The following is an 18,166-nucleotide window of genomic DNA, read 5'->3' as shown; positions in this document are numbered from 1 at the left end:
AATTTTAAGCCTGCCCATAATGCTCTGCATACAAGGGGCTTTTGGTACGTACACCTAATCACTATATTTCTTTGTACAACTATGTATCATGTCCAAATAAAAAATAAATAAATAAATGACATACTACTATATAGAAAGCCTTTTGTTATGCAGAGCATTTCGGGCAAATTAGGTCAGTTTTGTCCCAGGATGCGACCCACACCAGTTGACTAATACCCAGGTACCCATTTTAAACTGATGGATGAACAGGGACAGGGACAGCAGGTGTCTTATGGAAACATGTCCCTAATATTTTTTTCCAGCCATACTGGAGGAGATTCGAACCCAGGACCTCAGTGTGTGAGCTGAGTGCGCTAGCAATTGAGCTACAGAACATTAGGAAACACGTCCTAATGTTTCCACCCTACCAAGGATCGAATCATGGACCTCAGTGTGTGTGGGCTGAGTGTGCTAGCACTACAAAAATGTTTTTGTGAGAAGAGCAAGTTTCAGGCTAGGGTATGTAGGAAAGGTGATTAATGTACATATTTGTAATTAGTATCATACAAATAGTTAATGCTAGTGTGTTGGGGAAAGGTATGTGCTTATTGAAAGATAATGAATTTGGTATGACTCAGCTGCTCTTTGCTTATTAAACAACACTTTTGAGAAATTTATAAGAGAAGTTGCTAAAGGTTGGCAAAGGAGTTTAAGAGAGTGTGTAAAAGAATGAAGTTGAAAATGAACACAGAATAGAGCAAGGTTATGAGAGTAAGAAATAGTCTAGTTGGTGAAAAGTTGGCTGTCAGATAGGAGGGAGGGAGTATGAAGGAAATAAATGTATTTACATATTTAGGAATGGATGTGCTGGCACATAGGTGTATGAAGTACAATACTAAGTAAATCATAATTTAGATGAGGGGAGAGAATGGTAGATGGAGTATTGAGGCATCTGTGGAATTAAACCAATTTACCAGTTGAGATAAAATTTTCTATAGCCTTTTCTGAGCAGTGAGTCTGTCTGGAAAGAGCATATCAAAGTGTTGTTGGAATGACTGAGTCATCAACAACACTCATGCCACTGTGGAAGTGACATGAACAAGCTTTTTCACTTAAAGATGTTCTAAGTGCCCTGCAGCAAGAATGTTAGTCACTAACATTTAGTATGGAAGACCAAGTTGAATGGTCACATAAGTGAAGTTGTCCACTTTGTTGAGAGGCTTGAACTGAACCAAGACATGCAGTCAGAGTGCAGGTGCTTAGAAGACAATTTCTAGCGTTATAGAGGTTATACCAACATGTTGCCATTCATACAAGTGGTTTGTGGCACCTGAACACAGCTACCATGAACTATGAACAGTCCCATCAGATATTCCCTGATCCATTACAGTACTGTCCCTGCTATTCCTGCCAGCTCCTCTAGCTTTTCAGCCTGTCTCTTGTGTGGTACAGTGTCGAGAGCCTTCTTACATGAATTGTGCTTTAACTATATAATCAGCATAGTTTTTTAGTATTAATAAAATAATTTTTAATTAATTTTAGCATTGTTTACAGGATATAGTTGAGGAACCTCGTTTGTTTGTTGAAGGAGCAAGTGCTAATGATGTAACGCAAGGTCAGCTGGGCAACTGTTGGTTTGTTGCTGCCTGTGCTACTCTTGCAGGTGTCAAGGAGCTTTGGAATAGAGTAAGTTGTCATTTACATATATTACACCAGTTATTTGTATTAGATTTTGTTATTTGCCTTCTGTATACATGTATTATTTAGATAAATATGTGACTGAATATTTATAAGCAGTTTTTTGGTTTAGTCTTTTGTATAAACTTATTCATGAGTGCTAAAAGCAAAGCATTTACAATATTTTCTTTTAGGAAGTTCTGCAAAAAGTAACCTTCCCTTTTCCAAACAAGATGGATGGCTTAAATGTTAATATATCTATCCTTGTAGTCATTATTTAGCATTTTTGCAAAGTATAATTAATTTTTGCTCAATCTAAACATATAGAGTAGATAAGGGAGCAGTGTGACAGATGTTGCAGAACTGTGGAATAGGTACAGTAGTATACTATTAAATGCAATTAAGAATTTTTCTAAGGGTGAGGCTCAGATTAGGGTATGTAGGAGAGAAGGGGGACCATTTTCCAGTAAAAGTAGGCTTTAAATAGGGATATATAATGTCACCATGGTGTCTTAATATATATATAGATGAGTTTATAAAAAATAAATTCTATAGTGTTGGGGAGAAATGTGGGATTAAAAGATAATGAATCTGGTATGAAGTTGATGTTGTCATAGTGTATATGTTATAAAAGTTTCATCTGTATAACTCTCTTTTATCCTGGTAGCATCATAATTTGTTAAGTTTAATTAGTTTTCTAACATTGCAGGTAATACCAGATTACAAAGACCAAGAATATGGAGAGCTGCATCCTGGAATCTTCCACTTTCGATTCTGGAGGTTTGGAGAGTGGCTTGATGTTGTCATTGATGACCTTTTGCCAACCATTGACGGACAGCTAATATTTACTCATTCAAGAGAAAAAGGAGAGTTTTGGTGTGCCTTACTGGAGAAAGCATATGCTAAACTGCATGGATCATATGAAGCATTAGAAGTATGTTTTATGGATATCACTTTATTGCAAAAATTCACAGCTAATCATAGTTTACTTGAGTTAACATAATTTCGTTGTTAGGTGTGGCTGGAACAGGATCTCATATATGATGTTAATGTAATAGTACTTTATATGTTGAATGTAAGCTTGTTAGTAGTCATGTGATTCCATTGAGTAATTTTTTGAGTTTACCATTTGTTAGTATACTATTATTTTGAGAGCCAGACTAAACATGAGATGGCAAATATGGCATCATTTGAGAAAGCTCCAACTGAATTCCTGGGATGCACTTGGTTGGGAATAACTGTAAGAAAGGAGTAGCAGAGAGGGCCTAGAATGCTACCTTCTGATTCCCTTATGTTTATGGGTAAGTTATTGATGAAATGTCATTTCTGAACACATGTTGGCATTCACTCCTGAAATAGGAATTGATGAAGTGAGTTGTAGCCTCTAATCTCATAGTGCTGCAGTTTAAGAATGATGCGTATCAAATGCTTATTTTTTAAGTCATTGAAAAAAGGCATAGTGGATATTCATTGTTTTTTGGTGATGTATAGATTGTTTCATACATTATATTATTGCTTTGTTTGTATATACAGTAGAACTCCCCTATCCACTGATTCAGTGTTCACGGTTTCAGTTATCCATGGTTTACTGTAGCCCAAAAATACTTCTTAATTTTGCTTAATAATGGCCCCAAAGCACAAAAGTAGAGAAGCTGGCAGTTCTTCAAACCTAAGAGAAGCCATGAAGTGCTTCCCTTCAGTGAAAAAGTGATAATTCTCAACTTATTGTGCATAATTTATCAATTAATTTATCATTGATTGGCAGAGAGAGCTAGCTGACAGCAATAATATTGACAAAGATATCAAGACTTTTTTACATAAAACCCTAAACCTCTATAACACATTGATCAAAACGAAGCAGATCACAGAAAAGAGGCTAAACAGCCCATGGCTAACAAATAGTATCCTCAAATCTATTGATAAAAAGTACCAACTTGAAAAACAGTTCAGATTTGCTCTGATTACTAAAGAACTGGGTAAATGATACACATCAACACTCACAAAACTAATACAAAAATCAAAGCAAATATTTATTTTTTTTATTTATTATCACACTGGCCGATTCCCACCAATGCAGGGTGGCCCGAAAAAGAAAAACTTTCACCATCATTCACTCCATCACTGTCTTGCCAGAAGGGTGCTTTACACTACAGTTTTTAAACTGCAACATTAACACCCCACCTTCAGAGTGCAGACACTGTACTTCCCATCTCCAGGACTCAAGTCCGCCTGCCGGTTTCCCTGAACCCCTTCATAAATGTTACTTTGCTCACACTCCAACAGCACGTCAAGTATTAAAAACCATTTGTCTCCATTCACTCCTATCAAACACGCTCACGCATGCCTGCTGGAAGTCCAAGCCCCTCGCACACAAAACCTCCTTTACCCCCTCCCTCCAACCTTTCCTAGGCTGACCCCTACCCCGCCTTCCTTCCACTACAGACTGATACACTCTTGAAGTCACTCTGTTTCTCTCCATTCTCTCTACATGTCCGAACCACCTCAACAACCCTTCCTCAGCCCTCTGGACAACAGTTTTGGTAATCCCGCACCTCCTCCTAACTTCCAGACTACGAATTCTCTGCATTATATTCACACCACACATTGCCCTCAGACATGACATCTCCACTGCCTCCAGCCTTCTCCTCGCTGCAACATTCATCACCCATGCTTCACACCCATATAAGAGCATTGGTAAAACTATACTCTCATACATTCCCCTCTTTGCCTCCAAGGACAAAGTTCTTTGTCTCCACAGACTCCTAAGTGCACCACTCACCCTTTTCCCCTCATCAATTCTATGATTCACCTCATCTTTCATAGACCCATCCGCTGACACGTCCACTCCCAAATATCTGAATACATTCACCTCCTCCATACTCTCTCCCTCCAATCTGATATCCAATCTTTCATCACCTAATCTTTTTGTTATCCTCATAACCTTACTCTTTCCTGTATTCACTTTTAATTTTCTTCTTTTGCACATCCTACCAAATTCATCCACCAATCTCTGGAACTTCTCTTCAGAATCTCCCAAGAGCGCAGTGTCATCAGCAAAGAGCAACTGTGACAACTCCCACTTTATGTGTGATTCTTTATCTTTTAACTCCACGCCTCTTGCCAAGACCCTCGCATTTACTTCTCTTACAACCCCATCTATAAATATATTAAACAACCACGGTGACATCACACATCCTTGTCTAAGGCCTACTTTTACTGGGAAATAATTTCCCTCTTTCCTACATACTCTAACTTGAGCCTCACTATCCTCGTAAAAACTCTTCACTGCTTTCAGTAACCTACCTCCTACACCATACACCTGCAACATCTGCCACATGACTTATGTATTATGAAAATAGACTAATTGAAATAAAAGGTGATATGAAAAGTACTTGGCAAACCCTCTCCAAAATTTTGGGCTCTAGAAAACCATCTGGAAACAGAGACATAAACTTAACTAAACCAGATGAACCTCACATACAGTGTACAAACACAGCCAACAAATTTAATGTCTTCTTCTCTACTGTAGGATCAAAGCTAGCAAGTAAAATTTCTAGCTCAAATACCCAGCTGAAAGACTACCCTACTGGCAACTACCCAAATACTCTATATCAAGCTCCAACTAATTCTACTAAAGTTTCACTTACAATTAAATCATTAAAAAACAAAGCAGGAGATCTGGATAACTTGCCACCATTCATATATAAAAAAGCTGCACATGTACTATTACCCATTATTGCAACAGTGTTTAACAAATCTGTAGCATCCTCAACCTTCCCATCTATACTCAAGACAGCAAGGGATACCCCGATCCTCAAAGGAGGTGATCCAACTGACTTGAACAACTATAGACCCATATCAAACTTGGCCTTACTTTCCAAAATATTTGAAAAAATAATACACAAACGACTTTACTCCTACTTTATATCCAACAACATACTTAACTCCTGCCAGCTTGGGTTTAGACTAAAAAAAAGTATGAATGATGCTATTATACAAATGCTTGAGCTAATATATACAGCTCTCGATAAAATTGAATATCCTCTGGGGCTCTTCATTGACCTACGAAAAGCATTTGATACAATCGACCTAAAATCTTATCTTAACAACAAACACCAGTATGTACATATGCAAATGGAGTCAACTCTGCTATCCAGCCTGTAGCTGTAGGAGTACCCCAGGGTAGTGTCCTAGGCTCACTCCTCTTTCTCATCTACATCAATGATCTTCCCAGTGCAACCCAACTCCTTAACCAGTTCTATTTGCAGATGACACTACTTATGTGTACTCCTATTCGAACCCAGCTGTACTTAGAAACACTGTAAACAATGAGCTGATAAAAATATATACTTGGATGATGACCAACAAACTTACTCTCATCATATGTACATGTACAAGCATATATATACACACCCCTGTGAGTTTTCTTCTATTTTCTTTCTAGTTCTTATTCTTGTTTATTTCCTCTTATCTCCATGGGGAAGTGGAACAGAATTCTTCCTCCGTAAGCCATGCATGTTATAAGAGGCAACTAAAATGCCGGGAGCAAGGGGGCTAGTAACCCCTTCTCCTGTATATATTACTAAATTTAAAAAGAGACACTTTCGTTTTTCTTTTTGGGCCACCTTGCCTTGGTGGGATACAGCCGGTTTGTTAAAAAAAAAAAAAGCATATACATATGTGTAGTGTGACCTAAGTGTAAGTAGAAGTAGCAAGACATACCTGAAATCTTGCATGCTTATGAGACAGACAAAAGACACCAGCAATCCTACTATCATGTAAAACAATTACAGGCTTTCGTTTTACATTCACTTGGCAGGATGGTAGTACCTCCCTCTGCGGTTGCTGTTGACCAACCTACTACCTAGGAGAGCCTTATATATCCAACTTAATATATTGATAAAAGGTTCCCCTATATCAAGATACACTTAGAGTAAATTTCTAAGTCTTCTCCTTGATTGTAATCTTAAATTTCATTCCCACATCCAGCACATATCCAAGAAAATTTCCAAATCAGTAGGCATCCTTTCCAAGATACAGTACTATGTACCACAAACGACTCCTTGCCCTATACCACTCTTTAATACACTTACCTCACCTATGGTATTTGTGCCTGGGGATCAACTATAGCTAACCACCTTAAACTTTTAATAACCCAACAAAAAGCTGCTTTGCAGATTATTACCAGCTCCTGTGCTAGACAGCACACCCCACCACTTTTCAGAAGCCTGAACTTGCTAAATATATGATACATACACTCATATTATTGTGCCTACTACATATACAGAACATTAAATTCCACTATAAACTCTCCACTTAAACTACTACTTGACAGTTTCAACAGAATGCACAGTCACAATACAAGGCATAAGGCACTCTTCGACATCCCTCGGGTCAGTCTCACTGTGCCAAAACCCTATGCACATAAAGGGCCTGAAGATCTGGAACACGCTACCAGAACTGGTAAAGGATCCCCTGACTACTTATAAATTTAGGACTTTGTTAAGAAATCATCCTATCTCTCAGTACTAACCAATTCAACCAGAACAGATGCTAATTAGTTACAGTATATTATGTGACCTCTAGATTTTTAAACTTTGTCAGTCCACGAAATATTACTGCCTGAACCATTATTTGTAATATTGTTGTTATTATGTGCAGCTTCAGGATTATTATTCTTAAAATCTCCACCTTGACTACCTTGCATTAGTATTAAGATTAAATAAAATTGTAATACAGTTAACCACTACTATCTTGTCTAGTTTTAAGTAGTTACTATGTACTATTATCTGTCTAGTTTGAAATAGTTACTATGTATTAGGATTAGTCTGCCCGAAATGCCCCGGCATGATAGTGGCTTTCTTTGTACTTAGCAAACCAAAATTATAATTACACATTGTAACCTTTACAAGGAAATAAACCTTTATCTTTATCTAATTAAACTTTATGATAGGTATGCATAGGACTTATACATATGGTTTGCTACTATCTTTGGTTTCAGTATCCACGGCAGGTCCTTGGAATGTATCCCTCATGGATACAGGGGTCCTACTTTACTTACTTTTGGTCTGGAACTAAATTGACATGAATCTGGAATGTTGTATTAAATTATGATGGGGAATTTGAAGGAGGAGTCTTGATATGTTGCAGCTTTTTAATTGTAGTGTAGGCATGCCTCTGGCAAGACAGTGATGGATTGAATGAAGATGAAAGTGTTTCTTCTTTTTTGGGTCACCCTGGCTCAGTCTTTGTAAAACTTTTGAAAGAATGATGCTTAACAGACTGTACTACAGAATCAGACATCAACTTTCCCCCTACCTCTATGGGTTCATGAAAGGTAAAAGTGTGCAGAACTGTATTTCCACCTTTCTCACTGCACACACCTCTACTAGTTTTACCACTTTTCTTGATCTAAAATCTGCATTTGATATTGCGAACAGAACCGTTATACTACATGAACTAGCCAAAATGAATATTGGTGGTAGCTTACTCTGCTGGATAATAGGATACCTGTCAAATAGAGTATCCTCTGTCCTTTACCAAGGCTTCAGAAGTGATTCTAAAGAAATGTCTTTAGGTACACCGCAGGGAGGAGTTCTTAGTCCCATGCTATTTAATATTCTGATTAATGCTCTCCTAAATGCTCTACCTGCCTCACCTAAACATATAGCTATAAGCTATGCTGATGATATCATGATCCATACAACAGGGCATAAGAAGATGAATACCATTCTTAATGAAGTTCAAGCAATTTGTAATCGACTAGGCCTCATAATATCTTCCTCTAAAACTAAGATATTAACAAGCAAACGACATCCCCCACCCATCTATTTGCAGGGTGAAATCATTAGCTACGTTAAAACTTACAGATATCTTGGTGTAGATGTACCCTTTAACAAATCCACTATACCACAACTAAACAAGAAATGTAAAGCTAGGCTAAATGCTCTCAAAGCTGTTGCTGGCTACAATCCCAACTATGGTGCTAATGTGAGAATCTTGAGAATGATGTACATAGCCTATGTTAGGTCCTTAATTGATTATGCTACTCCCATGTTGATATTAGCTAGAGAAAGTTCTCTCCGACCCTTGGAGTTAATGCAAAATGAAGCTCTCAGGATTATTCTTGGCTGTCCCAGATCTACAAAAGTTCTTAACATGAGGAAGGAGCTTGGTATTTCTAGTATCAGTGATAGGATTGTTGAAATTAACACTGTACTCGGTATTAGAATGTTGAGAAACGAACCAGACACTGTCACAGTGAATCTTACCAAGTGTCTAGAGGTAAATACACACAGATCTAAATGGATTGTGAAAACGTGCAATTGCATTAAGTTTTATAACCTGCATGAACTGTATCACTGTAGGCAACAAGAGCATTTCACCCCTCCATGGAAGATGTGTTCATTTAATATCACATACCTACAAGTCCCTCCCAAGAAGCTCATTGCTAGTAATCCCTTCCTTAAATCTCTTGTTAGAGCAACTGCTCAAGAAGAAATTTCTCACCTAGCTGGTAGTAACAAGTTATCACAAGTTATATACACTGATGGATCTAAACAGGAGTCTTCTGGCAGGGCTGCATCTGCTCTTGTTGCCACCTCCCTAGTTAAGAACGATAATAAATTTGTTGAGTTAGGCATAAGAATTAACAACTGGGCGTCTACACTGCAAACTGAATTGTTTGCAACCCTAATGGCGCTAAAGCTAACCTATGACACTGAGCTTGACTCTATCATCATTACTGATTCTATGTCATCATTGAAGGCTCTTGGCTCATATAATGACTCCAACAACATGCTCATTGGGGAAGCCAGGTATAGATACTCAAAAATTAGGGACAAAGGAATTAATGTACAATTGCTATGGATCCCATCACACATTGGATTACTCCTTCATGATAAAGTTGATATGTTAGCCAAGAAGAGTATCCAGAAGGAGAATGTAGAATATAACTTTGGTATAACTGTGTCTAGCATTAGGAATAATATTAGGAGAGAAGTAAATAATGAAAATGATTGTTATAGGAAAGCAGTTAGAAGCCTGAGTAGATCTATAACCCACTATGATAACATGAACATAGATAAGTATGTTTATGGAGCAACTTGCAATGTGAACAGACTGACTGATGTTGTAGTGGCCATGCTTAGGCTTGGTTACAAGTACTTCTGGCAGTTTGGGAGACACACAGATGATGATCAAACTAAATGTAAATTATGTGATCAGGCATATGGTCACTCTCTTGAACACTATGTGCTTAATTGTCCACTTATTGAGGAATACAGAGACAGACAGTATAATAACCTATGTGACATGTCAAGATATCTTATTAATGAAAATAAGATACCAGATATACTAAGCAAATTTCCTAAATTTGCTTGTAACAGATAAGTGAACTATAGATATGTAGATATAAATCCATATGTATTCCTGTTAACCCTTTGGGGCCTAGTTCCTAGGCCTTTTGTGTATCTATATGCTCTCGCGCTATCGTCCACAGGATGAATATGGGGTGCACAATAAACTAGCCACTTCGGTGGCAAAATCTAATCTATCCTGGCTCAGTTGGAAACTGCTGATGTGTTTATAAAAAACAAAAATTGTTTGTTTAATTTTCTATAATGTTTTATATTATTAGGAATTTAGCATGTAATTATTTATTTCTATGGGATCTCCAGTTTTGTGGACTGATATGACCTTAGCTTGTTTTAAGTGTGTCTTGGAAGTAAGTAAGTTTATTCAGGTATACACAAACACAGTTACATAGATTATCATACATAGCAATATATGTGGAAAATGTTTGATTTAAGGAATTTGTTGAGAATTTTTTTAACACCGGCCGTCTCCCACCAAGTTAGGGTGACCCCAAAAAAAGAAGCATTTTTATCGCTGTCTTGCCAGAGGCTTGCAAACATTGAGGCTCAGATGCCCACCAACATTGAGGCTCAGATGCCCCTCCAGATTGTCTCACCCCTCCTTCAGAGTGTAGACACTGTATCTCCCACCTCCAGATTTCAAGTCCAACAAACTGGTTTCCCTGAATCCTTCACACTCATACATCACATTGTCATAAAAACCACTTGCCTCCATTCCTATTTAACACAGTCACCTGCTTGTTAGATATTCAAGCCCTTTCTGGTATTGTATGCAGTTGGTGATATATCACTTGGGTTGCTTGCTTTATTTTTTAGTATTTTTGTTATTGAGATTACTATTGAAGGAATAGTTGGTAAAATATAATTTCCAAATAAGCTTGGGTGCCATTATTTTCTTTTTTGTTAGGTTCGGTGTTAGGGTTTAAAAGAAAGTATCAGCTTATCTACCATTTCAGTAGCTGAGAATGGGAGGTTCATTTAATTTTTCAGAATAATTTGTTAGCTGGACTTGAGTCCTGGAGGTGGGTAAAGCAGTGCCAGCACTCTAAAGGAGGTGGGGTGTTGTGGCCAAAGGGTAGTCTGATTTGTGATGTCAGCACACTATTGGCAAAACAGCAGTTATCTTAGTTCTTAGCAAATGTGTTTTCTTCTTTGGGTCATTCTACCTTGTTGAGGTAAAAAAACAAATTTTCATGATTTATTTGATCTCAAGATTTGAGTGTTTCAGGTCTTTTTATGTATACAGGAGGGCCTTGCTTATACAGCAGGTTAGGTTCCTGGCTACCCCTGTAAAGTGAAACATGGCCTTTTTTCATTTTCAAATGCATATAAAAGCCTGATAATGCTATTTTATAATAAATGAGCATTAGAGCCAGGCCTGATAAGGATCTGCCTTGTATGGGACAGTAGGCCTTCTGCATTGTTCCTCCATTCTTATATTCCTATTCATATATTTATTGTAGGGAGTCTGAATGAATGAAGAATGGGTATAATTGAAAACTGCTGTATGTATTAGCAAACACTGTAAAGTAGGGCCCTCCTGTACTTTTGTTGCATTAAATCTATTTGTAGAGGTTTTTAATCTTATTGCATTGGTAAATTGTTCAGAAATATCTGTCTGTTTTCAGAGTAATCCTTGCTGGTATTACTTCATTTCACAATCCCATTTCTTGTCAGTTGATCTGTACTGTATGTTTTAGTTAAGTTCCGATAGCCATGGATTGAGAACCCATTTTGTTGTGATTTGTTTAGTTTTAGAGAACAGTGTATTGTAAAGGTTTTTAAATTTTATTTAGGAAAGTATTCACAAATGTGTTAATGTCTTGAGTACCTGTTAATTCTTTCTTACAGTTAATATCTTATTAACAGGACAATCTGTAGAATATCATCCCTCATTCTATTATATGAATATACGTATAGACCTTGTTTAATGATAAATGTGTTCCACAAATCCTTTTAAATGATAAGTCACATATCTAGAAATTTTCCAGATATGTGACTTATCATTTTTTCTTGGACATGCATATAGAGTATACAATATGTTTACTCTACTTTATATTTATTTACAGCAGTGACTTGTAGTCTCTTCCATAATTGATGGCTATTACAGTAATACTACATGTATTCTGTTAAAAGTGTAATTTAGCCTTATACTTTACTAGATTCTAAGTAGTAGGTTGGTAGACAAAACCGCACAGGGAGGTACTACTGTCCTGCCAAGTGAGTGTAAAACGGAAGCCTGTAATTATTTTACGTGATGGTAGGATTGCTGGTGTCCAATTTTCTGTCTCATACACATGCAAGGTTTCAGGTACGTCTTGCTACTTCTACTTACACTTAGGTCACACTACACATACATGTACAAGCATATGTATACACACTCCTCTGGATTTTCTTTTATTTTCTTGCTAGTTCTTGTTCTTGTTTATTTCCTCTTATCTCCATGGGAAAGTGGAACAGAATTCTTCCTCTGTAAGTTGTGTGTGTGTTGTAAGAGGCGACTAAAATACCGGGAGCAAGGGGCTAGTAACCCCTTCTGTATAAATTACTAAATTTAAAAAGAGAAACTTTCGTTTTTCTTTTTGGGCCAACCTGCCTCGGTGGGATACGGCCAGTCTGTTGAAAGAAGAAAGAAGACTTTACTAGATCTTTATACAGTGGAACCCCAGTTTTCGTCTGGTCCAGCTATCATACAATTCAGTTTTCAACCACTTTTTATGGCGAAATTTTCCCTGTTTTCATATATATGCTCAGAAATCATCCGTACCAGACGCGTCTGCCTGCCTGTGGGATGCGGCCTCTCATACATTCGTGACTAAGTCTGCCTTTGTTACTCGTAGAGGGTGGTAGTGATGGTGGTAGAGGGTGGTGGTGATGGTGGTAGAGGGTGGTAGTGATGGTGGAGCAATGGTGGTAGAGGTTCGTAGTGATGGTGGTAGAGGGTGGTAGTGATGGTGGAGCAATGGTGGTAGAGGTTCGTAGTGATGGTGGTAGAGGGTGGTAGTGATGGTGGTAGAGGGTGGTGGTGATGTTGGTAGAGGGTGGTAGTAATGGTGGTAGAGGTTGGTAGTGATGGTGGTAGAGGGTGGTAGTGATGGTGGTAGAGGGTGGTATTGATGGTGGTAGAGGGTGGTAGTGATGGTGGTAGAGATAACCTCTCCTCCTTCTCTCCTCCTCGCCATCTTCCATATGCCAACAAGAGTCTTCAATAAAGGTAAAAGTGATTTAAATGTCCATTTATTCATTTCATTAGTGCTTTATATTTATTTCTCATTGTTTTCTGTATATAAAACTATAGTTATTCTCTATATTATTATTATTATTATAATCAAGGGGGAAGCGCTAAACCCGGAGGATTATACAGCGCCTGCGGGGGGGGGGGGGGGATGTGGAAGGCATTCAGGCTTAATTCGGGGAACTGGATCACAGATCCAATTCCCTAAATCAAGAGCCCCTCACCAACATCAAGGAACCTTCCTTGAGGGGAGTTATTCTCTATAAAATGTATTTTTTATTAGTATCTTTGGGTGTCTGGAACGGATTAATTGGATTTACATTATTTCTTATGAGAAATATTACTTCAGTTTTCGTATAAATTGGTTTTTGGCCGACCTTTTGGAATGGATTAAAGACGAAAACCGGGTTCCATTGTACTGTGTTTAATGCCTTGTTTTTCCTATCTTGTAATATTTCACCTATTATTTTATCACAAGTTTTTGCCTCTCATTTATAGAATAATCATTTATTATATTTTCCTCAGGGTGGTAATCTTAGTGATGCTCTGGTAGACTTGACTTCAGGAGTCTCAGCGCATTTAGACTTGACAGTGGGCGGCTACACTGATGACTTTGAGAAACGTAAGCAACTTTTCAAGATGATGAGCAAGGAGATGAATGAACACGCATTAATGTGCTGTGCTATTGCTGTGAGTTCTCAATAGTTTTTCATGAATACCTGTATCTTTTCATTACATTTCTCATGTTTATTTTTAAGAGTCTTGAAGTCTCCAGGAATGAATTACAGCCCCTCCTCACTTAACGATGAAGTTCTGTTTCTAAGACCGTGTCGTTAAACGAATTCGTCGCTAAGCAAGGAGCATACTATACAATGGTAGTGAGTGTGTGTCAGTCATCTTTGATATTGTTTTAATGTCACCTTTGCACCATTTATAACATTTCTGGTATATTTTTAAATGTTTATACAGTAGTGTACTGTATATTGAAATAAACAAAATAGAGGAAATCAACTCTATTATACATTATTTAGGTATGAATACTGGTCAAAGAGCCTGTTGTAAGTTCAAGGCATCGGTAAACGAGTATGTCGTTAAGTGAGGAGAGGCTGTAATTATAAATATCTCTAATAATTATTGTACGTTTATTTTGTGTTTCTTCTTTTTCGGGTCACCCTACCTTGGTGGGAGATGGCCAGTGTGTTAAAAAAAAAATATGTATTTTTATGAAATTTTAAATGTTCAACAGTAGACTGGATGACTGCTGCTGTCAGTTAAAATACTAGATGGTAAAAGTAAAGTGGACTTTCTTTTTTCCTTCCTTTGATTCATTTCCTTGGCAGTGTTCACACTACTTGGTAGTTGGACACATTTTCTTCACCTTGATGTTTCCCTGTCACTAAATACCCTGTTTTCCATCTCTTCATTTTTTCCATTGTTTCTTGTTTTCTCCCATTTCATTACTTCTGCTTTGCCACATGCAAGCTCTGCAAACTCACTTAAAAAAAACCTCATCAGTTTCTCAGCCTTGTTTTGCAGGGCATGTAACTAGCAGCTTTATATTTTGTAATACTACATAAGCCATCTTTTGGAATTCTTTAGTAAATATTTGAAGTGCTTTTTCAAAAGTCATTATATGCTGTAGTACATTGAAGGCATTTGAAATGTAAGATTTTGCATAAGGCTACCGCTACAGAAGAAAAGCTCATTGAAGAAATATAGTGGCAGATAAACAGTAGAATTTTTCATTTTGTGTATTAATTTTGCATTTTTAATACATTACCGTATATCACTGTTAAAATACAGTTGAGAAAGTGCAGAAATTATTTTTGGTAACACCATAAAGTTTGAGGAAATTAGCATTTTGCTTGAAATCAGGCTTGTACATGCAGTGGAAAATGTCTCCTCTGTGACTAGAGCTACTCTACTGTTTTGGGGAAAACTTAACTTGACTGCTTGGCTCCTTGATGGTACACAACTTTCCACTTAGTCAATTGCCTTTTGGATGTAGTATACCACACCATACCATTTCATGTATTCATCTCTTCATTTTCAATCTTTTCATCACCCTGTCTCATCTCTGTGCATTAACTGTGGCGCCAAAAGGAAATGCTAGTGATGGTAAAGGTGCCAAGAAAAAAATTAAGCTGAAACTATGTTTTGTTTTGAAAAATGAAACATGCTTTGGAGATGGCGCATGCATTTCGTGCTAGAGAATCAACAGTTCATTCAAGATGATGAAGCAAAGATGAGAGAGTGTGCCATAAATGTCTCTCATTGTGGCTTGCTGAAAAATGTCAAAAGAGGTCAGTACAGGTTACAAAAACTATAAAGTTCCTTAATGTATGGATTGAGGAGAAAGCATGGTAAGGTGCTCCACTTAACCCGTAAACGGTCCAAGCAGATCTATGTTCACATGTGTAGTGCTTCAAAAGTAGTTCTACGTTTTTTTTACATATTTTCAAATATAACAATAAAACAAAAGTAGATCAAAGTTTTCTTACACGTTTTGAAATGTAAAAAAAGAAAAAAAATATTTACTTATTTTACATACTTTTACATGTTGAAAAAACGTATATATATGTTTGGACCGTTTACGGGTTAATGCACTATGGATCAGGGAAAAAAAAAGCTCATTCATGCTATAAAACAGTGTATGAACATAACGGTAAACCTGCACCAGAGTGTTTATTTAGTTCTGAATGGTTGAACAGTTGCAAAGTGCACAGTCATCTGCATAATACAAAATTTAATGGGGAAGGTGCATCTATTGACAGTGCTTCCTGCTCAGCTGGTGGAAATTACTCTTGAGGGCTATGAACCTTAGCAAGAATTTAATACTGACAAGACAGGATTACATTAAAATAAAATGCCTTCTAGAAAATATCAGCAAGTAAGAGAAATGTGCACCTGGCTTGAAGACATTGAAGGATTGCTTAAACTTTTTGTGCAGTCTAACAAGACATCATGGATGATTGAAGCCCTGTTTATTGAGTGGTTCAAGCACTATTTGATTCCTTCAGTCAAAACGTACCTGGCAAATAAGAACCTTTCACTCAAGCTTCCTCTCACTCTTGATAATTTTCATAGTAGTTCTCAAATCTTGCAGTCTGTTGATACAGCTACCGGATCAAGGGGTAATTAAGACATTTAAGTGCCATTACACATGCAGGGTGGTGCAAAAATTTGCAGCAATGTGGTGACTTAGATAGAGGGGTGACAGAGTTTTGGCATAAATTTAACACTGCAAATACAATAATCAGTGTAAAAATTGCATGGGATGAAGTGCCCCAGTTAACAATAAATATAGGATGAAGAAAATTATTGCCTAATATGGTTAATAGTTTTACAGTTTTTCCTCAGCAGAGAGTCACATTAAGGTAATTATGGATTTGGCAAGAAGAGTGCCAGGAAAGGGTTTTAAAAATATACAGACAAAGCATAAATGAACTCTTAGAAGACAGTAATACAGAGCAAACTGCGAAAGAAATTTTTTAGGAACTCGGGTCCCAGGAAGAAGAGACGCAGATAACAGACAGAGATGAGGGAGAAGAATCTTCAGCTAAACAGTTAACATTCCAAGATATACATGAGATGCTGTGTGATATTGGTTAAATTGCAGACTGCTTCACAGAAAAGGACTCTGACATATCTAGTAGCACTGCTGTGAAGCGGGTTATGGACCAAGTGATGATACTTGATTGTCAGCTGTATAAAGTACTGCAGCGTAAAATACAGCAGAGATGTATGATGAAATTCCTGAGCATTCCAGTAAATTGTAACTTTGCATCCCCATCAACAAAAGACACACAGCCATCCACCTCAGCCCAGTAGGGCCTCAGCAACCCTCTTCACTGATGTCTAGATCAACATGCAAGAGCAAATAGAATCTAAGGTAAGAGAAGTTATTTTTGCATTATCTTTAAGCTGCATATACTTCCATATGTAGGTATATTTGTGGTCTACATCCAACTAGGCCTAGTGGAACCACATTTCTAGATCAACATGCAGTGACAGCTACAATGTAAGGTAACAAAAACTATTAATTTTGACAAAATAAGAAATTAAAGTTTTTTTTTTTTACTTTTTTTGGAGGTATCAAGTTTGCAGCCCTATGTTTCCTATATATTGCAGTAACCTAGTTCAAGTCCTTTCAAAGCCAACTGGCTGAGTGGTTAATGCACCGGCCTGTGAGTTTTAAGACCGCCATGGGTTCCAGCCCCACCTCTTCCGAGATTTGTTTGCAGTCACGTTATTACGATTTCGTGAATCATTTCTGATAAGATCATTTAATCATTATTATTATTATCTGCCAGGTGTCCGGCTATTGTTGGTGTTTACTAATAATGCATCTATGGCTTTTTGCTTTCCTAGACCGGAGAAACCTTCGATCGGGTAAGCAGCATGTAACTCTTCGATGATGCAATATTGTGTATTGTGTGGAATAATGGCACAGGAAGTCTATTAGTACTGTACTGTAATTATTTAATAAAATATGTGGTACCTGTATATAGAATACCATTCTAATTCACTAATACTGTGTTTGTCTTTAAGGCACTTTGCAAAGTATACAGTACATTTTATTTTTATGCTGATTTTTCATTAAGTTTTTAGACTTTACCTTGGTCATTTTAAATATAGATTTTAACCCAATTGACTTCAGTCATCATGGCAAAAGTATTTTTCTTTGGTCATGTTCACACTGCTCTGTGATCTGTTAGTCTTTCACAACCTATTAATATTAATATTTCCTTCTAAGTTGTTTCTGCCTTTCTACTTTATTAGTGTCTACTTATTCAAGCTTAATAGCAAATGTTCAATCTTTTCAAATGGTTTTGCTTCTAGTTCTGTCAAATAATAGCATTCTTACATGGCAGTTGTTCTGTTTTTTTGGCAAATAACA

At 37.2% G+C, this 18,166-nt stretch overlaps 1 protein-coding gene across 4 annotated transcripts in view; it reads left to right on the top strand.

The window, feature by feature from the left end:
* Nucleotides 1-18,166, top strand: part of LOC128686414 (calpain-5) — a 226,938-nt gene that overhangs the window by 102,453 nt on the left and 106,319 nt on the right. For all 4 annotated transcript variants that reach the window (XM_070085725.1, XM_070085726.1, XM_053773326.2 and 1 more), the window contains 3 exons: nt 1,534-1,665; nt 2,366-2,590; nt 13,792-13,956. In XM_070085725.1, coding sequence (XP_069941826.1) covers nt 1,534-1,665; nt 2,366-2,590; nt 13,792-13,956 — 522 coding nt within the window. The remainder of the gene's footprint in view (nt 1-1,533; nt 1,666-2,365; nt 2,591-13,791; nt 13,957-18,166) is intronic.

Source organism: Cherax quadricarinatus, chromosome 17 (assembly GCF_038502225.1).
Source record: "Cherax quadricarinatus isolate ZL_2023a chromosome 17, ASM3850222v1, whole genome shotgun sequence".
Lineage (NCBI taxonomy): Eukaryota > Metazoa > Arthropoda > Malacostraca > Decapoda > Parastacidae > Cherax > Cherax quadricarinatus.
Note: the sequence above shows the minus strand (reverse complement) of the source record. Positions and strands in the feature narration are given on the sequence as shown.